This window comes from Panthera uncia (assembly GCF_023721935.1).
Source record: "Panthera uncia isolate 11264 chromosome B3 unlocalized genomic scaffold, Puncia_PCG_1.0 HiC_scaffold_1, whole genome shotgun sequence".
NCBI classification, from domain to species: domain Eukaryota; kingdom Metazoa; phylum Chordata; class Mammalia; order Carnivora; family Felidae; genus Panthera; species Panthera uncia.
In genome coordinates, this window is record NW_026057582.1 from 17281448 (window position 1) to 17307906 (window position 26459).

General features: G+C 41.4%; 1 protein-coding gene across 2 annotated transcripts in view; it reads right to left on the reverse strand.

Annotated features, from left to right (window-relative positions):
- Positions 1–317: 317 nt before the first annotated feature.
- FLRT2 (fibronectin leucine rich transmembrane protein 2) overlaps positions 318–26459 on the reverse strand; it is a 101091-nt gene continuing 74949 nt past the window's right edge. For both annotated transcript variants that reach the window (XM_049612386.1, XM_049612385.1), the window contains exon 2: positions 318–7687. In XM_049612386.1, coding sequence (XP_049468343.1) covers positions 5320–7302 — 1983 coding nt within the window. In that variant the 5' untranslated portion in view covers positions 7303–7687 and the 3' untranslated portion in view covers positions 318–5319. The remainder of the gene's footprint in view (positions 7688–26459) is intronic.

Consider the following 26459-nt stretch of genomic DNA (forward strand, 5'->3'; position numbering starts at 1 on the left):
TCTGAAGTCAGCCAAATGCTGACTTGTAATAAACTTTTTTTTTTTTAACGAATTTTATTCCTTGACTAAGGGTCTGGTCTTCACAGAATAAGGTCTGCAATTCTTGGTAAAAGTAACTGAGAGTTGCATGGACATTACTTGGCACAAAATCTCCCAAGTGTAATATAAATCACCAGTGACCACTGTCTTGCATACTTAATTTTCCAACATAGATTCTACAAATAATTAATACTAGTTAACTGAAGTGTCGTGATTTTGTTTCCTGATTTAATCTCTGTCAAATACATTATTAAAGAGTTAGAGGAAAGGGGTCTGGCAAAATCTTGAGAATAATCCGAGTTGAACTGGAGCACGTGAATAGATACATTTTCATGAGTGCTCATTAGAAGTATGGGCGCATGAGCTATAAACAAATCTGAAGTAGAAATGTACCATGGGAATTCTTAAGAAAAATTGACATTTTAAAACCAATGGTGTATGTTATGAAATGGGGGGGGGGGGGCTCTTCTGATTGGATTACTACATTCGTATTTATCTCTATCCTAAGCAATACAGATTTCACAAATACAAAACAATATTCGTGATGTATGGTGTATACTGAAAAGATATGCAGACAAACACACAAGTTAGTCGGGAAGTAGCAAAGAACATGAAGATTTCATATAAACCCCTCACACACACAAAAAAGGTTAAATGGCTTTAAAAACAGAAGTTGTCTTCAAGGTAGGAGAAAAGGAAAAATCCTATCACCTCCTTTATTCCTGCCACCCTCATGCATCATCAGGAAGCCTTCCACATTAACAATTTCTCTTTCACATTAACAATGCAAGTGTTGGCTATAACCCAATGAACTTACTCAGATAAACAAAATGTGGTTTTCTTTTAAAATAAGCCTTTACTGAATATATCAACAAGGTACTGTATAGTGTAGAGTGAAGTTTGTAGTTAACAAGGTGTGCGGCATGGTAGGTCTCAGAGGACGTGCAATGCAGAATCTTCCGGCCCCTTGCAGTCCCTTGTTATGAGAACACACTAAACATAAACCAGAAGGAAATCAACATGTGGTTCAAACAATAACAAACCATTGGGATTAACTTTTGGTGAATATATACTGGTCTTAGAGGGACAGACAGTGGTGACGCCTTCACCTTGCCTCAAAAAGTTATAAATCTTATATCCCATGGACATCTTCATAAATGCCTCAGTGTGCGTGTTTGTGTGTGTGTGTGCACGTACGTGTGTGTTGCATACTAGTTTAAAAATGTCTGTTATGATGGCCTTGCTTTGTGCTCTTCTGGTGGATGATGTGCCTCTAGAAAAAGAAAAATGAAAACTATAGCAAAAGAATCTGATTGGTTTGTTGTAACAACAGTATCATACATGGACAAAACTTTCTCCCCACATTCTGTGACAAGCATCCCCCAGTGGTCAATTGTCTTATGGCCCTGATGTAGAAATCAGAGAAGGGTGTAAGCCATAGCTTTCTTCATTAGTATTTTGACTTTTTAAAAAAGAGCATCAGGTCAGTTTTGACAAGAGTAAGAATTAGGAGAGTTGTTTGTTTTGTATTTGTATTGCCCTTTGCGGCACAAAGAAATTGCTTTGCACTCCCATGAAGCTGGAAAGGTAAATCATGCGCAAAACTGTTCTTGTTCTAACGTAAAACTCAATGTCTCCTTGTTGTAGGGTAGAGAAAAATGCTGTAAACAAAGAAATTGATGAAAACTAACCAGTTCACTGTCAAAAGGTGATCTGCCTCAGCCGTTCCCTGTAACTTTTGCTTGCATTGGGTGTTCTGCTCACCGCATGCAGAGCTGGTTCTCCACGTGGGGAAGTTAAGTTATGATCTTGGGAAGTGACTAAGACCATCATGATCGGCACTGGTAGGAAACGGAGCCTTAAAATTAGCGACTTCATTAATATTTTTTGCCAGACTGGTCACAATACAGCAACACAGTTTGTTTTTTTAAACCTTGGGGAACATATCTTATATATTTCCAACAGACATCCAGGTAATTAGAAATCGCATTATTTCTCAGGGGATAGAATGTTTTCCACTTCTCATACAAGGAAACCGGGCAGGGATACACACTTTTTGTCTCTGCCTGTGGCCATCCGTTGTGATGAACTGCTAATGTATTTGACAGTTTTGAGGGGAGCACAGAGCCTCTCCCTGTTCAAACACATCTCCCCACAACAAGCAGGTATTAATGACAACCCTGGAAATGAATAACGATCAATAACATCTGTGTGATCACGGCTACACCCTTTACTCTTAGAATTTCCTCTGCACAGTGACAGTTGCCTAGCTCTGAAAGTGGCCGTGTGTTATCTGAAATCAGCCTGTTTGGTCAAACAGCATCAAATTCTATAAGCCAGGGTGTATGTCTTGTTGGTTCATGGTCCTGGCCTGCATCTTCAACTGTGACTCTTGGCTAATCTCAAAGTACATAACAATGGCAGCAAGAGAGGCTCCATTAGAGGGTAGATGTTTCAGCAAAACACACTTCCCGCGACTGAAGATGCCAATCAAAGCCTAAGCCAACACTGACGGTTGGTTATTCAGCAGTTTTCCTAAGACACGTAAGACATTACAAATTCCGTGATGGGCTTCCTATCCTGGCGTGAGAGCCCCAGGTATGCTATGACAAACGAGACACTGATCTTATTTTTAGCAGCCTCCGTCATACTGTGCGCAAGATCAAAGCAAAGACTGCAACTAGGTTCTATCTCTTCAGGAACATCTTTTAGCAGAGGCCCCTTCACATGACTAGGACTTCATTGTACCACTCAAGCCCCAAATAATTCTGTGAATCCCACAAGACATCATAGAAACCTTTCCAACATCAGTCTTGGCTCGAAACTAAAATGTTTCAGCAGCCAAATATGATGCTGGGGGTTAAATACACAATATAAATAAATGAGCATGATTATTTTGTGGATAAAAGAGAAAAAAAAAACCCTCAAAAGTCAAAGTACCATAATGTGAACACATAGTTTTATCTACACAGCCAAGGAGAAGACAACAGTGGAAGGGAATTATCCGTTTAAATACACACAACCCCATGTCATTGTCCTGAATAGTAGATGGCTTACTGTTAACACTGATCACCTTCACAGACTGTCTTGTCCCTTTGCTGTGTGGAATTAGCTTTCAACAAGCAACAGCCAGATTTGGCTAGCTAATAAACTCATATGGAAACCTAAGTCACTTTAGAATTAATTCAAATTAATTAACAGCTAATTTCAGTTCAACTGACTGCCGTTTCGAATCTTGCCTCTACAACATTATAACTTCAGTTATATGTTCTGCTTATTCTGACGGACAAGGGAGATTAAAACATATAAGTTGGGGGGTACGTTATTAAAGAAAATAAAGCTCTTACTATAAAGAAAAACTTGCATAGCGTTTTATACCTAAACTCTTACAAAGAAGACACATCACAGTTCTATTTTGTTAAAAGTGAGCGACAGAGAAAGAGCGAGAGAGAAAGCCAAAATGAGTGTGACGTCAATTTCACAGGTCCCTAAAAAATGGCCAGTGGTAAAGGAAATCCACAACACAGGGCAGAATTTGATTTTAAAAGGAATTTTCCAATGGTGTGTTTTTTTAGTTAATGTAGGTGATCGATAGCCCTTCTACATCTACGGGATGAAAAGGAGTGAGTTATACATACTTTGTGAAAATGGGCATTGCTTTGAAAATATCTAGAATTAAGCACAGGCATCCCTCTCTTCTCTATGCCCTCTGCTCTTTGCCCACTCTGCCAAGATTAGGGGAAGGAGCCTGTGCTCTCTGACTTGTTCCATGTGATCCTACTAATGTAAGATAGATCATCCCTCCACAATTCCGAAAGAAGAGGGACATCCAAGACTGAAAGGGAATAAATGAAATTTCAAAAGTGGAATAGGATGAACATCGGTCCAAGGTGGAAACTCAGTATTGCTTTAAAAAAATACATTATTTCAGCCAGCTTTGATATGTCCTTATAGAATTATCAGCAGAGAAAATTAGTATACATTTTAAAGTGTATAAGTATATATGGATATTTTGTGGACCCGAGACTGGGATCTCATTTTCTCTTTCAAAGTTTAAGCAGAGTGGGGGGAAAAATCTAGCATAAACGGCTAGTTACGAAAATATAGGTGAGGTGATTGGAAGACAAATTTGCAAGGGGATAAAGGTATTAATTCAAGCTATTTCAACATGATACTAACAAAGTCGTTTGATGAAGTGTAGCAGAATCACTGATCACTTGCTTTTGTCTAAATGGTACCAATAGTTTTTAAATAACAAGTTTAGTATATTCCAAACACTGATCTCTTGTTGGTCTAAATATCATGTTGACATAGCTGCGGTGAATCTACCCAAATAATTCTCATTATCAAAAATAATTCCATTCAATATAATTCTTCCCGTTATTTTATTAGCCTCTTCTAAAAAAGTATTCTAGAATATATCTCTGTTGAATGTGATTCAACCTGACATATAATTTGAATAGTAACACTTTTAAAGGGAGTTTTCTTGCTGGAACATCCTATCTGTCCCTGAAGATGGCCGGAATCAGACTCAGGTCTCTAACTCTGTTATCACATAGGATCAGGGAGGCGTGAGGGGTGATTTTTAAGCTCCCAGTCAGAAAGCCAACCCCCGGGTTTGAAGTTCTTTTCAAAGCCCACATCATTTTCTGGATTCTGCCGGGTTCGGTTAACTTATCTTACAGGAACGGGCTTCCTCGTGATGCTTTCTAGATTTCCTGCTTTGGGTCAAATCAGGGTAACTACCTCCTTTCTTCTACTTTGAAATTTTTAACTTTCCTTCCACACCAGGAAGTATAGAAATAGCATAAAGATATCTATCTGGGCCATTCCTTGTTTTCCCCATGTTGTGTAGCCTACCCTGATGAGTCCGTTTCCATGTGCCTTTTCATCTGACCACCAACCATAAGAAAGGAATTTATTCTGACAGCTTCAACAGTAAAATGGTGAATGTGCATCATGAGGAAGACTCACTCCTTAGCCTTGGCATTGGGTTCTCATGGTACAACCCTGTACAGTACTTCAGCAACTATTTTTTTTTTAAGATTTAAAAAGCAAAGAGTTACAAAACTGTTTGTCATTAACTTGAAATAGAAAAGATAGCACTTTTTTCTTTAAATCCCATTATATAGTACACCGTATAAATTACAGAGTATGCAAATGCACAAACGCATCTGGGCAACATTTATCAAATGTAATTCGTGTGTCTTTCGGTGCACACACGTGTGTGTGTTCTCCAGAGTCTTACTGTCCGCCTTTATAACGCTGGACCTCTGGCTGTCACGTGTGGCAGTGCTCCAGGTCTGGCACACTGCTGTTACAGTATCGCATGTTGTTGGGGATATGGCAGTCCGTGTAATTAATGCCCCCGTTTGGGGTATAAAGGGGCTGCAGTCTGAAATCTCCTTTAAGGAGCTGATCGTTATTTAAGGAGACGATCTGAAAGCTGGTTTCTGTCATCTCCAGGATGGAATTGTCTTTCTTGGTGCCCGCCTCGCAGTAGTCGTCTTTCCGCCGCCCTCGGTTGTATTTCCACTTCTGGGAGGTGTAGCGCCCCTTTTTGTGCATGTGCCAGCAAAAGACGCTGAGCAAGACCACGAGCACAAATATCACCGCGCCCCCGATCAGGCCCGCCAGCAGAAAAGGGGAGCCCATGCTGCGGGAAGTCGTCTGCTCGTGGCTGGAAGCCGTGTTGCTGCCATTGTTCAAATATGAGGCGTGGGTGGTGGCCTCGGAACAAATGGTATCTTCCACAGCTCGGTAGTTAAAAGCATCCAGTGGCACTAAACAAATCCGATAGGTGGATCTGGGCTCTAAATTAACCAGGCTCAAGTGCTGTTTCTCACCGCTGACTATGCGTTCCTGAACAATGCCCCCTACTAAACTGTGGCCCATTTTCACCCACGTGAGTTTGTATGCCATCACGGTAAAGAGAGAGAGCCAGCTGACTTGGATGGACGTGTCATTCACAAAATGGATAGAGAGTTGGATCCGTTCAGAAATAGGCGGGGTCACTCTTTCTCTGCCATCCCAGTCAGGGATCGTGGGAAGTTTGGCGGTGGTGGGAGTCAGAGGCATGTAGCTTCTGCTAGGGGTTGGGACAGAGAGCGTGGAAGGCTGGGTCGTTGGCGAGGCTGTACTTGGAGCTGGGGTAAAGACGGGCAGCCCAGGGGTCGTGGTGGGGCATGACAAAAGATTCATATTCAGCTCCCTGACAGCCATCCCCCGGACTTGCTCGGGCCCTTGGCACATGAAACCTCGCACGTTGAGAGATGAAGGGATGTATTTGAGCCATTCCGTGACCCACTTAATACTGCAGTCACAAAACCAGGGGTTATTCCGAGCAGTGAGCTGCTTCAGGTTGGAGAGATTATCAAAGACCCCTTGAGTCAACACGCGCAGTTGATTGTTGGATATGTCCAGGCGTTCCAGCTTGCGCAGATTTGAGAAGGCTGTCAAAGGGATGTGGTTGATCTGGTTGTCCTGCAGGTAGAGCCTGATCAGATGTGTACCTGGGAGATCAGGAGGGGGGTGGGAGAGTGAATTCCGAACAATGGAAAATTCCTTGAGCTTGGTGAGATGACTGAAGGTGCCCTCGGCAATGCCCTTGTTAGTCAGGAGGTTCCCATCCACGATCAGACGCTCTAAGCTCGTGAGGTTCTGAAAGGCCATGTCTGATATGACAGCGATACGATTTTCATCCACTCTCAGCTCTTGCAAATCCACAGGAAGCCCAACGGGCACGCTGCTCAGGTGATTCTTGGACAGGAACAACAGTTTGAGGCTCACAGCCTCCCGGAAGGCCCCATCTTCCACCCCCACCGTGGATATCGAGTTGTCATCCAGGTGAAGCTCTTCGAGCTTCAAGAGCTGGGCGAGAGCAGCCCGCGAAATGGTCTGAATGTTGTTTTCCTGCAAATGGAGGACTCTGACGTTCTTGGGAAGGTTCATGGGGAATTCATCCAGTTGGTTGCCATAAAGGTAGACCGTGTGCACCGACCGTACGTTGTGCAGTTCTGCGGGAAATCCAGCATTATTAATTTGGTTGTTGTGGAGGTAGAGTACGGTTACGCCCTCCGGGATCCCAAGAGGCACTGAGGTCAAGCTTCGCTCATTACAGTAGACAAAGTTCCTGTCGCAGCGGCACACGCTAGGGCACGCCAAGGTTTTTGACATTTGTGAGTAGAGCCCCAGGGAAATGAGAAGCCAAGACTTCAGGAAAAAAGCCCCACGGCTGGGCCACTGTGTGGTCTGTAGGCCCATTTCTGAAGTACGGAAACAAAATACAAGGTGGTGGGAAAGTAACAAGAAACAAAACCAAAATGACTGGAAAGGGCTCTGTTAAAGTCCAGAACTCCAACTAGAGGAAAAGTCCCAAGGACCTGTAATAAGAGAATTCTCCTGTGATCTCTGCTCTTATCAGCCTGTGTTGCTGTCTTTGTTACTGTCCTCCATGTGCAAAAACAAAAAAACAAAAAAAACAAAAAAAAAAATCAATAGGGAGAATTTTCCACACAGGCAATGAGTGAAGCCAAGTTATCTGCAGTCAACAGAGGCCCAACTGGGCAGGCAGAACTCCCTTCTGATGTTGTAGATCAGGTCAGTGTTGATCAGACTATGAACTTCTTGGTTAAGCTCAATCTGCACTCTGTTAGAGGAAAGTAGAGAGAAAAAAGTCAGTTTAGGATAGTGATGGATGAAGTTCTGGTTACTAGCTGCCTTTTAAGAACACTATGGCCAGAACCAAATGGCCAGGGCCACAGAGTTGGCGTTAAATGATGTTTTAAGCAGCAATAATTTAGTTGAAAAGGTATTCAACAAAGGAACACGATTCAATTACCTTATCTTCAACAACCCAATCAGTACCGTCTCTTAAATATCTGTTTGAATATCCAAATAGAAAGGGCACAAAAGGCACACTGCTGAATCCACTGAATCAATAATGATGGTTACCTACAAATCCAACTGGTCACATCTTCTTTCAAGATGAAACAAATGACTGAGTACCTAACACCACTTGAGAGAAGAAACGTGAAGCCTTTTCTACATGCAAAATAGGCACGGCTGCGGTCATTTAAAAAAAATGTGTCCTTTTGATCTAATGCCATAAGGAAGAGGAATAAACACAATGCACAGAAGCACGCGTGAAGGCAGAGAGATTTTTTTTTCTTCCCCATTTTTCGTCTCTCCTCACCTTTGTCTTCCATCAAAACAGCTTACCCTCAAGGTACTAAGGAGAAGGACCAAACTCCAGTTCATGATAACATGCGTATTTATTCCCTCTTTCGGGACCTCCAGGTACAGATTTGAGAGTTGCCACACTCATGATTGGGAATAAGGTATTTTTCAACACCACCCCCTTCCTCCCATCTGTGTTTATTTCTACCTTTTTTTTTTTTTTTGTAGGTTCCACGTCCAGAGTGGAGAGCAGTACCGGGCTTGAACTCATGACTCTGGGATTAAGACCTGAGCTGACATCAGGAGTTAGATGCTTAATCAATTTAGCCACCCGGACACCCCTTTTTTCCCGCTTTAAAGAAAGACCTTTAGCACACTTTGAAATGATAGAAGACCCAGTTGGGGAAGTCAAGGCAATACACGGATAGTAATCATGCCTCCCTGCTCTACAATGTGTTCCATCTGTTTTTAGATCAGAGAGGTAAAGCAGATAATTGAAAGGTGCCAGATTTTATTTCCTTACAAAATAAGCCAACATGACAGGACATGGCAAGCTATGAGTTTCTTAATTCTCACCAAAAGACAGAAATTGAAACAACTCATATCTAGAAGCACAGAGGAACTATTTGAAATTGTTCCCTTAGCTATCTTTAGAAACATAATTAAAAAAGAAAAAAAAAAAACACACCGCAAATGCTGTTTAACTGTCAAGGATATTGTAAATTTGTTCTACAACTTAAAAAAAATTGTGAACTACCTAAAAAAATGCCACTGATGACCTGAAACAGTAAAATTCATGTTTTGTTGTTCAAAAACCTTAAAAAGGGAAGGGGAGATATAGGGAGTTTTCTCCACGCCAAAACAGATCGAGATATGATACTTTATTAAAAATCAAACATTATTTACTTTGTTAAAACGTACAAATAAATATATGTTTTGCCACTAGATAGAAGCCATCCCTCCAACCCAGCAAAAATCTCCCTATATACTTAAAGAATAATTTATAATACAGCCAAGGATAGTATAAGGAAAATTAGTTTAATGCCATCAGCCTGACATCATCCTTAAGCTCAGATTTCAAATTTTTAAGCCATCTCAATGCTCCCTAATAGCTAGCTATTCAAGTGTGATCTTGGTCCAGTAGCATGAGCTTGAGCTGGGAAATTGTTTGAAAGGCAGAATCTGCACGTTAGCAAGAACCTGGGTGTGCACGTTAAAATTTGAGAGGCATTGCCCTAAACATAGTAACATTTAACCATTCGAATATTTTAATTTATTAAATATAAAATAAATGGAAGAAGATGCCCAATGACTCTTCAAGAAGAGTGAAAGCATAAGGCATACTCCTCACTTTCGTCCCCCGGAGACAGTCTCAAATGACATCTTATGTATAAATGACATCTTGGAGGTGGAGTAGTGCAATGGTTATACCATATGTGTTACTTGGCCTCAACAGACCCTTGAAAATGTATGTCTGCATGACAGGCACTAATGCCCTGTAGGAGCTTGCAAAGTTACTTGTGATCAGGGGAGCCACTTTTACAAAACATGATTTATTTAAGAATAAATATTTGTGGGGCGCCTGGGTGGCTCAGTTGGTTAAGCAGCCGACTTCAGTCAGGTCATGATCTCGCGGTCCGTGAGTTCGAGCCCCACGTCGGGCTCTGTGCTGACAGCTCAGAGCCTGGAGCCTGTTTCAGATTCTGTGTCTCCCTCTCTCTCTGACCTTCCCCCATTCATGCTCTGTCTCCCTCTGTCTCAAAAATGAATAAACATTAAAAAAAAAAAAAGAATAAATATTTGTTTGGTGTTATTAGCATCTGATCTTCACAGGAGGCAGGAAAGTGAGACCAAAGGATAGAACCTAACACATTTTTTAGCATTCCACAAGTATCTTCAACATGTGATAGTAGCACACAATAATTTCCTAAGATAGAAAACCACCTACCCCAGGGTTCTAAGTTCCTAAATAAAGAGAATAGATGTTTCTTAACTGAGTTTACAGTCTAAGTTTTAAGGCCCTGGAAACAATTAGCCGATATTTGAGGATGGCAGAATTTATTTGGAAAGTTCCTCAGCTAACAGCCTCAAAGTTAATAATCACTGGGAGCTTAGCAAAGTACTCAGTACAGACCGGGACACTATCGTGTTTTCAAATTGTAGATTTTCCACTTGCCTGAACTGTGTCTTCTGTAAGAACAGTAAAAGCCCCATCAGCCAATCCTTTGCCCCAGGCTTTGCTCTCTGGCCTCTGAACTCTCCTTACGAGTGGTTCTTTTATAATTATGCAAGAAGAGGATGTGGTCCCGAAGAAATCTCCTAATAGGATTACATGGGGCAAACTGTCACTGCTTATCCACCTTAAGAGGAGAAAAGTCCCATCGAGATCACCATGTGTTGATCAGCTATGACAAGTTCAATTCTAAATGAAAACAAACTCTCAGGGTTTTCTTTGAGCTTCTTCGGAATCCCACAAACTTACATCAAATAGATTTGTTGTAATCCTTGGATCAACGACAGCCTATATTATGTCAGCCCGTCTACTGTATCTTTGTTCAAATTAGTGCAAGTGTAAAATTACAAACATGTAGGCAATGATGACATTTTTTTTTCATTAAATAGGCTAAAATTTCCTCCATATTTTCAGTGTGAATTCCTACTGAATACTGAGGGCAGAAATCCTTTTAGACCTTAAGCTGGAGACTCCATCCATAGAGAAGGCAGTACAGTATAATGGTCAAGAGCATAGCCCCTGACTTTTCATCCCACCTCTGACACAGAGTAGCTGCAGGATCTTAAACTCTATGCCTTCCTTTCCTCGCCTGAAAAATGACAATAATAATAGTTCTTATCTCATAGTATTCTTGAGAGAATTAAATAAGATAGTATTTGTGAAAAGCTTTTATGTTGCCTGATACCTACAAGAACATAATAAATATAAACTATTATTCTCTGTGTAATTATTAATATTTAGGTTGTCCAAAGAGGTGAACTCCAACGTATAGAGCAAAATAAAATCGCTTTGAACCTTTCAAGTTCTATGCATTTTTGTATACTCCAGGACTTCTCAACCTCAGCACTACTGATATTTTGGGCCAGATGATTCTGTGGTGGAGCTTCCGTGAACATCCAAAAATGTCTCCAGGCCTTGTCAAATATATGTCTCCTGGGGTGACTAAATCACCCCCAATTGAGAATCACTGACCTACACCATCTTACAAGTACCTTAGAAGGTTAGCATTATTATTCTAATTTTATAGAAGAAATCAAACATAGGTTTCTAATAAACAGAACCTAAAAATTCTTCTTGCCATGGACACCAAAAAAAAAAAAAAAAAAAAAAAAAACCATGAAAATGCAGCATGGTTTTCATTCATTTATTCAACCAATATTTATTGGCCTGGGCATTAGAATGAAGATACACTCTTAGGCGGAAGCAATGTAGGTTTTGGCTTCATGAGCTTGATTAAGTCAGGGGAGAGAAATGAATAAGCAGGGGATTACAGTACTGTATAAGGAGTTCTAAACTTAGGGTACTGTGTAAGGAGCTCTCACCTAGTCCTTGGGGAATCAGGAAAAACGTTGCAGGACAAAGACTGTCTATGTAATGATCTGAAGGATAAAAAGGTACAAGAAAGGGAAGAGATTCAAAAAGTTCTGCACAAGGAACCAAGCAGGTTGTAAGGTGGATCAAGAGGTAAAACTCAGCCCAGCTAAGAGAAGGAACAAAACTTGGATGGCATGGCACCTTCCCCAACTCTGCCTACTTCTCCCTGAGATAGTCTAGTTTCCAGAAGGTAAGAAACAAGCCCATGTTTCCAGGTCATTAGCCATTTCCATTTATAAGTCTCTAAATATTAGGAATAAAAGTTTTTGCTTTTACAAGAGGCGTTTCAAATACTAAGGGCAATGTTTCCCCCTTTCCTATTTATTTGAATACCACACTGAGTATGCTTCCTTTCCAGGAAACTAGCGATTATGAAGAACGGTTTAGTGGAAGGTGCTAAGGAAAAAGAAGAATTTTCACTGAAAGTAGCAAACACAGTTTCAAAAGACTGAGTGTAAATCAACAGGCAACAAATGCTCTTTGGAGACATCAGGACCCTGGCCCTGCCAGTCTGGTAAAGCTGACAGTAAGAGCAGCAGTTATTCTAGGCTACTTTACCTTAATTCAACTCTTTTCATAGGAACTGAGACTCAAAGCACATAAATCATGTTAAAGCTTTCAGCAAAGTGTTTCTCTCCCAGTGTTGCCTAGGAAGATTTTTTTTTTAATTAATTCCAGGAGCCTGTATTCCAGGAGCGCTTAATAAACTCAGACTATAAAAATCATAGTACAGAAAATAAGAGTTGTCAATAGGCACTGCCGATTGCATAATATAGTGACACCAGGACAAACCTAATAAAATCTTAATGGTCTTAGCATTGGCTGGATTGTGACAAGACAGTGCAGTAAAGGAACTGGTGTGAATGAGAAAGCTGACGTGAAGAGAGATTCTCTGCAAAATTTCCCGGGGTACCGGGGACTTAGCACTTCTGGAATTAGGCAATTTGTGCTTGAAATCAGACACACAGGTGCAGAATCGATAGGCCTAACTATACTACAAATGTCTCTGTTACAATCTGGAAACACTAAAGCCATTTATAGATCTTGTGCACATTTCCACATTCCTGAAGATAGGTTATAAATACTGCTCTCACAACAGTCAGAATGCTATAGTTAGCTGGGCAAGATGTGGGGATTAGCAGAGGAATGTGGGGAAAAATAAAACAATAGCCACCCCCTAACTTGAAACAATTTTTCCATCTCCTTCACTGATCCTCAACCAAGCTCCTTGAAGTTTCTCAATAGACAAATATTTTTCTTTGCCAAAACAAAGAGAAAGAAAGAAAGGAAGAGGGAGAGACAGAGGAGAAGAGAGAAGGAAGGAAAGAAAGGAAACACTTTAGGTAAACAGTAGACAATTTCCTGGCTCCAGTCAGTCTAGGATTTAAAACATTAAAATTGGAGCCCCCCCGTCCAAAAAAAAAGAGCTATTCTCCCAGCAAGCATAAAATTCTCTAACACATTTGAAGAGTTGTCCCCATGTGGTTTCCAATGCAGTTGGTTCAAATAATAAGTTGAGAACACACAACCAATGTTAAAAACCCAAATACATAAACTTTGAGGGCAAATTCATTACTGCCATTCTCTGTTCCTCATCCACTGGGGAGCTTCCACTGACCATTCCTTGGGTCCATTAAAATCTGCATGTCTGGATGCAAGACTGGCCTCCATGTTTTTTTGTCTGCTTGTTTGTTTGGTTTTTGTTTTAATGTTTATTTTTGAGAGAGAGAGACAGAGACAGAGTGTGAGTGGGGGAGGGGCAGAGAGAGGGAGACACAGAATCCAAAGCAGGCTCCAGGCTCCGAGCTGTCAACACAAAGCCTGACGTGGGTCCGAACTCATGAGCCATGAGATCATGACCTGAGCTGAAGTCAGACGCTCAACTCACTGAGCCACCCAGGTGCCCCTAGCCTTCATGGTTTTTAAACTCAGTGGTGAACAGACACTAATAGAGAAGAATTTTATTGAGACAGTACCAATAAAGATAGAAGTAGGGTCCATAAAGGATGGAGCCCTCTAAAACCCACATCTATATATTTTTCAATCCATTTCCAAAAGAGGTAGTTCATTCATTCATACATCCATTCATTTGGTCAAACAAATATATACTGAGTACCTCATGTTTCAGGCCTAGAAAATAGCTGGTTTCATGTTTTTATCTCTGACATGGATTTTTCCCATCATTTGCTCCAGATTTTCCCATCAAAAACACTATGGGAAGATGATGAAAAAAGAGGGTTTCTCGGTACCACCCTGCAGATGTGGGGTTTAATAGGCCTTCAAAGAAGGATGTTCATTGTCTTTCGTCAATATTCCCCAGGTGGATCTGATGATCATTTACTTTTGAGTTCAACCACCCAGATACCGCTACTGGGAATTGTTTTCAAGGCATGGAGGCAACTGATTTTTCTCTTTTTTGGATCAAATTGGCTTGTAAGAGGTGGAACTGTAGGTGTGGTGGCATGACAAGAACAAAGGGTTTGGGGTAAGTCAGAATTTGGCTTTGACCTCAGCTCAGCCACACTTCAAAAGCATGATGATGGAGACCTGACTTGAACTCTCTCAATCTCACTCTATACATCTCAAGAGAGGATATTAAGCCATGCTCACAATGTTGTCGGGAAGACTAGAGATAATGAATATAAAGCAACTAAGAGTCCCAAGTAGGCACTCAACGAACTGTGTTGGGCTCTGGGGATATGTGACCCGGATAGCTTTCTTCCTTGCCAGCTGTGCTAACTCAGGCACAACATTTCACCTCCCTTGGCCCCAGTTAACTCACTTGTCAAATGGAGAAAATGGCAGTTTTACTCTCTCCTACTTTTTGTAGAGCTGTAAATCATTTCAAGTGTTATCTAATATCTAATATACACACACACTCATTATGCTTTGGCTATTCCCATTTTTAGCTTTAAAAAACAACAATAGGGGTGCCTGGGTGGCTCATTCAGTTAAGTGTCAGACTCTTGGTTTCAGCTTGGGTCATGACCTCACAGTTCATGGGTTTAAGTCCCACGTTGGGCTCCATGCCGATGGTGCAGAACCTGCCTGGGATTCTTTCTCCCCCTACTCTCTGCCCCTCTCCTGCACCCTCTCTCTCAAAAATAAATAAACTTAAGAAAATAAAATAACATGAAAACAGCAACCATAACACACAACCTCCTGAACTGGGAGTTTCTGTCCCTAATTGAGTAAAGAGTTGGTTCTTTGGAATCCATGACATTTCACTTTCCTTTTTCATTCATTGATCATAGTTCTTTCTTTTGGAGATACACACATACATATTCCCATGTATCAACACTGCAAATATGCAGAGACATTTACTGGGTCTCTCAGATCTTTCCTATGTCAATGTTTCATTTCTTTCATTTGCTTCACAATCTTAGCAATGCTGATGCCTCCATTTCTTGGTATGTGCTGCCCATAAAAGAAGACAAGATTCATGTGGTCTGATCAGCACCAAGTACAGCCCAGCAAACACATGGGGAGCACCTCACTCCCTGCCAGGCAGAGAACTAGTTACTAGAAATATATCTATGACAGAGCCCCTGTGTTTGAGTATCAGTTTATGTCAGATCAAGTAACTCTTTGCATGAAGCTCTTTACAATTCCAAAAGCATTTTAATATGTTTTATTTCATGTAATCCCACAACAACCCTTAGGAGATATGTATATGAACCTCAAATGAAGTCTACAGAGATGAAGGCATTTGGTTGAAGCCATATTGATGGTATGAACAGAGGATGGCATTATAAAATTTCCATAAGAAAATACTAGATACTGGTATGATTTGATGACTGGTGTTAGTTACGATGGTATTAAAGCCAACATGAAAAAACTAAAGCCTCTCCCACTGCTTAAAAATACAAAGCTATCAGTAGCCTGGCATCTGAAGTGAGTAAAACCTCTAAGCTGGACTGGTGCATAAATACAGAGTAATTATGCCAGGGAACGCAGTGTCTGTTCTCCCCATATGAGTCCAGGACTCCAGGAGTAGGAAACCAAGCTGCAGCTCAGCTGATGAGCAGTATCGAGGTGCCAAGGACTGGAGGTGTCTAAAGGACTTGATGACTACTGATAGGATGGGAGCAAAACAGACAGCAAAGCTTCCGTGCCTACTTTATCTCAAAGAATCTCAAGTTGGCTGTCACCACATTCTACAGCTTGAGAAGGTCTTCATGTGGGGCCACCGTGGGAAAAGCTGTTGAAGGAATAAAGCTAGTCCCTAACTACCCAACACACGGCCACCTTATGTATACTAATCACTCGGGATGATACGTGTCAAGAATTCCTTCAATTCTAAGGGAAAAAATCTGTAGAAAGTGAGATCAGTAATCTAACATAGAGTAATTTTACGAAAGATCTTGCTAGATCAGCGTTTTTTGTTTTTTGTTTTTCCTGCAAGAGATTGTTCCTAAGCAATCCCATTGGAACACCTGACTCCAGAAATTCTGAAAGTTTTCTGGGGCGCCTGGGTGGCTCAGTTGGTTAAGCATCCAACTTGGGCTCATGAGTTCGAGCCCTGTGTTGGGGTCTGTGCTGACAGCTCAGAGCCTGAAGCCTGTTTCAGATTCCGTCGCTGTCTCTCTCTGCCCCTCCCCTGCTCATGCACTATCTCTCTATTTCTCTCTCTCAGATATAAATAAACACTTAAAATATATTAAAAAATAAAGTTTGAAATATTTCTTGTATCTTCTGCCCTATGATCCAAACATGCAGGGCTCACTCTGAATACTTATGTCCCTTTCCAAGCTGTCTTCCAGCCAGTCATATCCCCAAAGGCACTCTGCCAGCATTCATCTGGAGTGGGGTGAGGGGGAGGAAATGAGAAGTCATCTTCTTTTCTTCCCTCCTCCCCTCACCCCCCTTTTTTTTTGAGAGGCAAGCTATGTTGGGATAGAACAAGAGATTTGAACTTGTTTTTATACAGTCCTTGGTAATTCAACAGAAGAAATAAGCAAATAACTATAATTACTGTATGTACTCTTAGGCTTTGGTACATTTCCAACTTGAGTTTAAATTCAGCTAACTATTCAAATACCCATTGAGTGTTAACCACCGTTAGTAGTGTGAAATACAGAGCGATGAGAAATAAGTCATAATTATCCTGAATTTACAAATGAGGAAACAAGGTTGGAGAAGTCAGTGACTTACTCAAGTTCAAATAGCAGCAAATCCTAGCCATAGAATCCCAGCTCAGTTTTTGTGATAAAAAGAAAGAAAGAAAGAAAGAAAGAAAGAAAGAAAGAAAGAAAGAAAGAAAAGAACAGAAAAAAATTGGTGCTCTTCCCACTATATTCTCCTCCTTATTGGCTTAGGGTGTATAATCTGTCACTTCAAAAATCCTTCTGCCAACACCCAGAGTTCTCTTTCCCTCTGTTCTTTCATTGCACCAATCAAGCAAACAAAGCACCCAATCACAAGCCCAATCTCCCCTGTGCCTGCCCGAGTTTCAGGTTCTCGCCAGAGAAAGTCACCTAATAGCACAGATGAGGTCTACCTTAAACAAGAAATCACCAGCCTACAGTGAGACTGCACCAAATTGAGGAACACTGTTAAACTTCTCTGGAAAACTTGTCTCTCATTCTCCTCAAAGAAGGCTTCAGTCTTCAACTCTCCTTTAGATTCCCTAACTTCTCTCCCTTTCAGTAGACAACCTGACTTTCATCTGAAGATGAGCAGAAGGCATCAGACAGGATCTCCCATGTCTTTCTGTTGCCAAACATCTGAGCTGATCTGTGTCTGCACCCACTTTCTTTTCCTTAGTGGTTGACGACTCTATCTCTCCTGTGGAGTCCTTGCCCTGCAGGCTTCTCTAGAATGTAACTCTATGTGCTCCTTCCCTGTGTATGCAACCTTTCTGTCTCAGACTGGATCTTCTGTCAATCATATTTCTGATATTTTCCACCAAAAACATCTCTTTGACTCCATATCCTCCCTCCAGCTGTTGCCCTATTTCTCTCCTGACTTTGATCCAAACCTCTAGAAAGAATAGTCCATAATTGATATCTCTGTTTTCTCACCTCCCACCCATCTTCACATTCTACACTGTTTCCTGCTCCTGCTTTCACACAAGCGTGTCTCACTGATGTCAACAATCAGCCCTGGGGTTATAAATCGAAAAGACTAGTCTAAAACCTTCTGTCTTCTTAGCTCCTGACCTGTACAAGCAAACACCCACCTGATTTACCTATTAAGTGTTTTAAGAGCATTTCTAACTTAGCATTTGCAATTTCAGACTTTTTAAGAAACTTACATTCACTGACTCATAATAAAGCAATACTTTGGTACTGTTACTACTCCCACAGAGGGAACAGGGCTCCAAGTGATGGACCTTCTCCAAGACCCATCAGCAGATAGAAGACAAGGACAGAGTTTGAACTCAGTCATGAGTTGCAAAGCCTTGCTAGAAGCAACCCATGTTTTGCCTCCCTGTAAGCTTCACACAGGCAGAGTTCAGACACCTTTTGCTTACTCTTGTTTCCCCAAGACCTACAACAGCACATGGCAGACATTCAAGAAGGGTCTATAGAATAAATGATGAATCAAAGAACGACCTTCAGATGATCACTTTGTTTGAAGAGGCAGGCTGTAAAACCTCGTTGACATCTTCAGTCTGAGGTCTCATAAGAAATTGCCAAGATAATATTTCAGAAACGGCTTCAAAGTTTTTAAGTAATACCAACCTACCCAGAGAGATTGAGGGATAGACAGAGAGATGGATGAATAGTCTTCAAATACAAAGAAACTAGAAGACCTTAATAAAAGGCATAAATCATGCAACTAGAAAGTAACTGTAATTATCATAGCACTATACTTGTTTTGTAACACAATATCAAATTCTGTGCTCTTATCAACTGAAATGGGGTCAGTCTGGCCCATTATTACAAACTTGGTTTGATGAAAGGCATGATGATCACCTTAGATACCTAATACTTCAGGTTCTATGATTCTGACCCGAATTCAGGGAAGTCGTTATGGTCTACTGCAAAAAAATAAAATAAAATAAAACAAAAAAAATACATGTTTCTGCTCAAATAATGCCAACTGCTTATATATGTTTACACAAATTTCAGTGCGACAGTTCAACTGTGCTTTAATTGCTTACCCCTTTACCATTCCTCATAGTTACAATCCATACAAAATAGGCCGGGAACTTTGAGAGCTATAAAAAAGCTCATGAAAAAAATAAACTGAATCCAAAAATGTAAACATGACCCATTTTCCCACCGAAATATTGCGCCACATATGTAATATGCATAATGAAAGAGAAAACCTTGTCTCCTTCACAAGGAGAATACAGATTTCCGTCAGTGATATTGATTAGGCACATGAAATGAAATTACATAGTGTGTATTTGCAGGTGAGTTATCTGGTTTTGAGTTTTAAAAAATGAAAAATTCATTGCACAAGCCTATTTCGGTATCAAAGGGATGGCTCTGAATGTAAATGGTGCAAAACTTCCTCACCGAATAAATAGTTTTTACGTTGCACCTTCTCATCTTCAGAACACCTGTCACGCTGAAGTGTCAGGCTATGTTCAGGGGGGTATTTCTGGATTTGAGCGATGAGAGGGGAAAAGAAACAAAAGAAGAATGATTATTTCCTTTCCTTGACCGTCTCCTTTTCTCAAGGGCATCCTCCCCGACCCCTGCAGCATGATCAGATATGGGATAAAATCAAGTGATTTCCAAGACTTAAAATTAAGCCCCAGATGAGAACCATTGGTACTGTGTCCAGTGTAAGTTTCACACTGCAGAAAAGGAATAATTCAAAGGAAAATACTAAAAATGCACAGCAGATTTTAAGTTATCTTTAAAAAATCGACACTGGCAGCTTTTCTCATTTGAATGAATCTTAAGATATGTTTTCCAAACAAAGGGGAATTAAAACATATAAGCAGATCTTTTACAGGTTTATTATACACAGTCAGAGCACTGCTTTCATTTGTGAACACTGCAGACTTCAAACTTTATCCAAAGTGCAGAAAAGTTTGTCTTTTCTTAATCACATGCTGTCAATCATTTTCAATCACTTAATTCTGTTTAAAAACAGTGCCTTCCCCACCGCAAACACACACACACACACACACACACACACACACACACACACACCAGGAGAACATGATGACTTCTTCCTTCCCTTCCCTTCCCTTCCCTTCCCCTTCCCCTTCCCCTTCCCCTTCCTTCCTTCCTTCCTTCATGATGACTTCTTCCTTCCCTTCCCTTCCCTTCCCTTCCCCTTCCTTCCTTCCTTCCTTCCTTCCTTCCTTCAGGAAAAGCAAACTACAGTCTGACCCAGTGCTTGCCCACCAAGCCTATGTACACAAAGCTGCCACCAGAGGGAAGCAACACAGCTAAATGATGGTCCCAGTAACTCTAACCCACACATCACGTGAGAAGACAGTTTGGGCTGTTTTTTCATCTTTGTCTTAGTTACTTGATAGTTGTACAAGATAGAGTTCCAATCTTCACTTCTAAGTAAAATTACAAACTCAAGTATTAGAGAGTAACAGGATGTTTGGGATGATAAAGCAAATTTAAAACATTGAGACTGATGAGTCTCAACACATCATATGTATGGAATTAGATCAGATTACTCATTGCTTCCTTAGTTACACTCTCATACTTGACTAAAATGTGCCAACCCCCCCAGACCCTTGGGAATACCATGATTGTTCTAACGAGGTTTATCTTCTAAAGTATTACATCTTAAATGGCAGGTCTGCTCTCTGAGACAAAACATTCAAGAAATAGGTCAAAGAAAAACACACTTTGAGTGGGCACCCACTTAACGTGATGTGGTTTCCTCAAACACCTTTCCTCACCAGGTCCCTGATGCTTAAAATTTTATAAATATAAACCAATTCCTTTGGATTAGAATGCTACTCTCTCTAGAAATCCAAACATTCTTGGCAAACATTCTAAACCAAGTAAAGGATATCTGACCTTTTCCTAGAGCTAGTGTTTGTCACTCATTCATTCATCAAACGATTGTTGAGCGGTTACTTACTATGTGCCTGGCACATAGTAAGTGTGGGATCTTTGTGATACAAAGATGAAAAATACAGTCAAGAAGAAGAAAAGAAAAAAATACTATAAACATGAGACTAGAAATGCTAAGATAGTGAGCAATGTCATGAAGGAAAGAAAGAAGGGTGACAGAGAATATCACTGTGGGTGATAGGTGTAGGTTTAGATATGGAGGTCATGGATGACATTTTGCAGAATGGGATTCCCAAAGAATGAGGAGTTGTAATGAATGGGGCATCTGGGAAAAGGGAGGACAGCCCATGAGAAGAGAGAGGCTAACAACACTCTGGGCATAGTAAAGGCAGGAGCAAAGATCAATGGAGGAAGAGCCTGACCTCTTCCCAGAACTACAAGACCAATGTGGCTGGCATCTGGTGAGGAGTGGAGTGAACAGAGGGCCACTGATGAGCCTGGTCACAAAAAGTCTCATGGCTTTAGCAAGCCTTTTGGATTTTATTCTCAGGGCAATGGGAAGCCTACAATTAAATAGACTAAAACAGGGAGGGTACAGTGAGAGAAGGTAAGGATCAAAAGAGACAACCTGAATCTCTACAGCAAAAAGCTGAAAGACGTTTGGGGGAAGGGATAAAGTAGAACAGAAAATGCGATGGAGAAGAGGGGCTCAGTGAGGCAAAGTAAGCTCCGTACTTCTTCTGTCAGAATTTTCTCTTTAAATGCCCTGCTTCAGGACAAATCCGCCACCCCCCCTCCACCATTTTTCAGCTGTCTCAAATTCTCTTTGGAAATAGATGAAGTATAAATAATAAATAAATAAAAGAAATACAGCTTTGACTAAACAAGAACTTAAAAGACAAAGTGAGGTACCCATGCTGGGGAAAGACAGCCACATAATTAATTAGAAGGGTCTCTCCCCTTCTATCCTCAGCACTGAAGCCAGCCACCCTGCTTAGCATAATGTCCCCTTCACTGGGAAAGGCACAAACTACCTGCTGTTCCCTAGCAAGTAAATTGGTCCCTACTATAAATTATTCTATGTGGTGAGGAAAAGCACTGGCTTTTTATGTATTTATTTATTTGGTTTTCTGAAGCTAGGAGCACAGCCAGGCAAATAACCCTAGATAATTTGAAAAAGTGGCTTTTAGTGACCCTAGTGACAAAACAGTTGCCAGTGCTGTCCAGGGTGAGGCGGGGCCGCATCATTCCTTGGAGGCTGTTCTGTCTCACCCGAAGAGGGTGCTGGGGTTGCTGCTTTGCTCCCCTCAGGCAAGGGTGGACCCCACTCAGGGTGAGGGTGCAGGAACCCGGGCATTGTCAGCTTCCACTGGAAATCTGCTCACACTTTCTAGACCCAAATCTCTTTACAAAGAATGAGTCCGTCTTTCGTGGGACTTGCGAGGCCAGAAGCTGGAGATTTATGATCAGGACTTAATGGAGGGATTGATTCTCAGGTGCAACAACCCCCCTCCATTAGCCTCCTTTGGATGTGGCTAAGCCCTGACCTTAATGTTTCCTCAGACTGTTTTGTCCCCTCTCTTGCTCCCTCTTCAGGGAAGTCAGAGCATGGGAATAATTTCAAAACCAAGGCGAGCTCCTCAAAGAACTGAGACTGACCACTGACCACAGCATCACCCTCAAGACGTGCACCCTGCACCCTCCCACCAGGGGCACGGTGTGCACAGGGCTACAGGCCATGACCGTCCAGAGCCTATATAGCCCTTTCTAGGCTATGCTCTGAGTACCCAGGTTGCAGAAACCTTCTCCCAGAACCTTGACAGGCTTCTCAGCTGCATCTGTCTTCCCAGCGTTATGGCACCTCCAGGCCGATTTGTCTCGGTGGGGGAAATGCAGAGCTTGTGTGTGTGTGTGTGTGTGTGTGTGCCCAAGGTCCCTTGGGGCTCAGGATACAGCCCCTGAGGGAAGAGAAAAGGGTTGCTACCAGTTTTCTCTGCACTGCCATTTTCCATGCAGAATGTGGTGGAGTGTGAGACTTCTAAAGTCACACCTGGCTGGCCTTCCAGGCCACTCTAAAAGACAGATCAGTCACCTAGAACTGTATACACTTTTTAAACATTTTGTTAGGGGCGCCTGGGTGGCTCAGTCGGTTGAGCGCCGACTTCGGCTCAGGTCACGATCTCACGGTCCGTGAGTTCGAGCCCCGCATCGGGCTCTGTGCTGACAGCTCAGAGCCTAGAGCCTGTTTCAGATTCTGTGTCTCCCTCTCTCTGACCCTCCCCCATTCATGCTCTGTCTCTCTCTGTCTCAAAAATAAATAAACATTAAAAAAAAAACAATTTGTTAATAAGATTTATAACTTTCAAGGGATTAAATCTGAGGTGGGCCTCCCTCTCCAACTCTTGCACAGGGCCCCACAAATGTCTAGGGCAGTGCTGCTGGTGACAGTGGCCCTTCAGGTGATAAGAGGAAGTGTCACCATGGAGAGAGCAACTGTGCACAGCTACTGAAAAAATAGAAACACCGCCGTGGAATTTTATCTCTTTCAGGGTGAAAGAGATAAAACTATAAACATTTTAAGAAACTTACTAATAACTCACAAGAACGAACAGAATTCCTAATTCAAACGTGGCCAAAAATAAAATAAAAATTCATTCATTAACCCATTCATTCATTCATCCATCCGTTCATTCATTAATTCACTGCTGAATGTCCACACACGACAGGTAGTGGATTATCATGAACTCAGTTGTGTCCCACAAAACTCATGTGTTAAAGTCATAGCCCCATGAACCACAGAATGTGACCACCTCTGGAGACAGAGACTCCAAAGATATACCTACGTTAAAATTACGTCATTAGCGTGGCCCTAATCCCTTATGACTGGTGTCCTTATAAGAAGAGGCAATCAGGACACAGAGATACACAGAAGAACCATGTGAGAACACAGAGAGAAAATGACCACCTACAAGCTGAAGAGAGGGGCTTTAGAATCCTGCTGACATCTTGATTTCAGACCTCCAGCCTCCAGGATTGTGAGAAAAGAAATTTCTATGGTTTCAGCCACCCAGTGTGTGCAACTTTGTTATGGCAGCTCCAGTAGACTAACAGAGAGATGCCTTACAACAGTAGTTCACCACATAGCAGAAAAGAAAGATATGCCAGAGTCTATTGTAAACTGAGGTGATTAAGAAACAGCTCGCTAGGGGTACCTGGGTGGCTCAGTCAGTTAAGCGTCCAGCTTCTGCTCAGGTCATGATCTCGCGGTCCGTGAGTTTGAGCCTTGAGTCGGCCTCTGTGCTGAAAGCTTGGAGCCTGGATCCTGCTTTGGATTCTTTGTCTCCCTCTTTGTCTCTCCGCACCCCGCCCCCCACACTCTGTCTCTCTTTGTCTTTCAAAAATAAATAAATGTTTAAAAAAGAAAAGAAAGAAAGAAAGAAAGAAAGAAAGAAAGAAAAAGAAAGAAAGAAAGAAAGAGCTCACTTACGTCTCACTCTCAGAGCAGGACTGCAAAGCGATTTGAGTTTCCGTACCGCTGGAAAGTCTTCCTTCTGGACCTCCACTCTGGACCTCCTTCTGAACCTAATCTCAGCTTCTAGGCCTTAAGCATTTCTCACTCTTGGAGCTGAAAACCTTTTCTCAAGTGCCATGGTCATAGCCCTAGCAGTTTCAAGAATCCACCCACCCCCCCTACTTTTCAGGCAAATGAATAACAACTTCATACCTTCGATAATAATCCATTAATAAAAAAAAATGAAAGCTACTAAGAGGTCATTAAGAAAAGTATGTTGTCTAACTATAATTTCTCTCTCAGACTCTAAAAATCATTGACGTGCTTCAATTCCTTACAGGGTTGTCTGTATCAACAGTTCCCAAATCTAAGTGTCTGTCTCAGGGAGGGGGACATCCAGCGGGGAAGTGAGCATGACTCTCAGGTCAACTTGCTCAGCCATGTCCTGAGCCACGCCCACTCTAACACAGCGCCCCACTGCCTTGGGTAGAGGGGGAGTGCAATCACCTGAAACACAATAGGTCATGCATTCTTGACAAGGGGGACAGTATCCCCAAGGCAGGTACAAACTGGTTCTTGGAAAAAAAGGAGAAGAAATCCTTAGATATTATGATAGTTTATGGACTTTCCAGTGGCCACACTACACAAACAGACATACTGAATGTCTGCAGTATTAAAATGTCAGGAGGGAAGGGGGTCTTTAGGAAAAGAAAAAATCTAGGCAACTTTTCAGGGGAGGGCAATAAAAAAAAAAGTTTGAGAAATACTTCTATAGATTGGAAGTAAGAATACCAAGCATGGAAATAAGAATAATAATAGCTAGCATGTGCTGAGTGCCTTGTAAAACTGTGAAGTGCACACGGTCACAGGCTTGAGATCTGTCAACTCATTTAATTCTCGCGGCAACCCTATGTGATAACTATTATTATTATATTGCCATTCTAACGATGTAGGTATTGAGACGTTAAACGTTTAATTTTCTGAGTGTTACGCATCTTAGATATATAGTAGCTGGGATACGTGTAGCAGAAAGTTCCTTACCAATATTAGATTTTATCAACATACCCGAAGATGATTTGTACCCTCACTGACTGCGACAGTGGCACAGAGGATGTTAGTGGCGGCTCAGTGTTCGTCTAGCATCTATATACACACTCTTGACTTTCGAGCTCTATGCCTACCAAGAATTCCCAACCATATTATGCTAGGGGTGCTTTTGTACTGTAGTTACACGAGAATAAAGATTCTATAAAGCAATAAAACAGAAGTACGAAAAGGGAGTTACTCATATGAAAACATGGTTGAATAGTTTATAAAAACAGGGTTTTTTTTATTCAATATCAAGTCAGTTAAAGTTGCTGGCACATTAGGGAAGACAAATATGGAGAGAGCAGAATCTTAAAACTCTGTGATGATTTTGCACTCAGATTACTCTCCTCGTGCCTAAATGTTTTAAGTGCACTATAAGAAAGCAAACTGGAAATCAGAGTTGATGCATTTGGGGAAGAAAACAGGAATCCAATAAGTTCCATAAGCAGATGGAACCCTGGGCCCTACATGAAAAGACTGGCAAATTATTGTTCATTTAAATGTTTGTGTGTGTGTGTGTCTATAAATTATTATTAAATATTTTAATGCTTTCTTAATTAAACTTAATTAAACTTCCCCTAGTGTACCTGATATAGACAACTTGTATACTATGTCCATTTTCAAATGCGTCTCGCAGTTCTATCGGCCCTAAAACCTGGAAACCCGTAACCTATTTTATTGAGGCAAAAACTTAAGCAAAACTGAGGAGCACCATCCAACGGAGACAGCTACCATTACCAAAAGAAATAATGCTCCTTATTTCCACCTACTGTTGTGAGTTAGCAAAGGCAAAATATAGCTAAGAGAAAACAAACCACTGGGCTCCCTAAATGACATTTCTTGACAAAAAAAGAGAGAGAGAGAGACATATATGGGGGGGGGGAGAGAAAGGAAGGAAGGAAGGAAGGAAGGATGAAAGAAAAGAAGGAAGAAAGGGAAGGAAGGAGGGAGGGAGGGAGGGAGGTGAAAGGAAGAATGAAAGAAAGAAAGAAAGAGAAAAAGAAAGAAGAAAAAGAAAGAAAGAAAGAAAGAAAGAAAGAAAGAAAAAGAAAGAAAGAGGAGGGAGGGAGGAAGGGAGATGAGAGAAAGA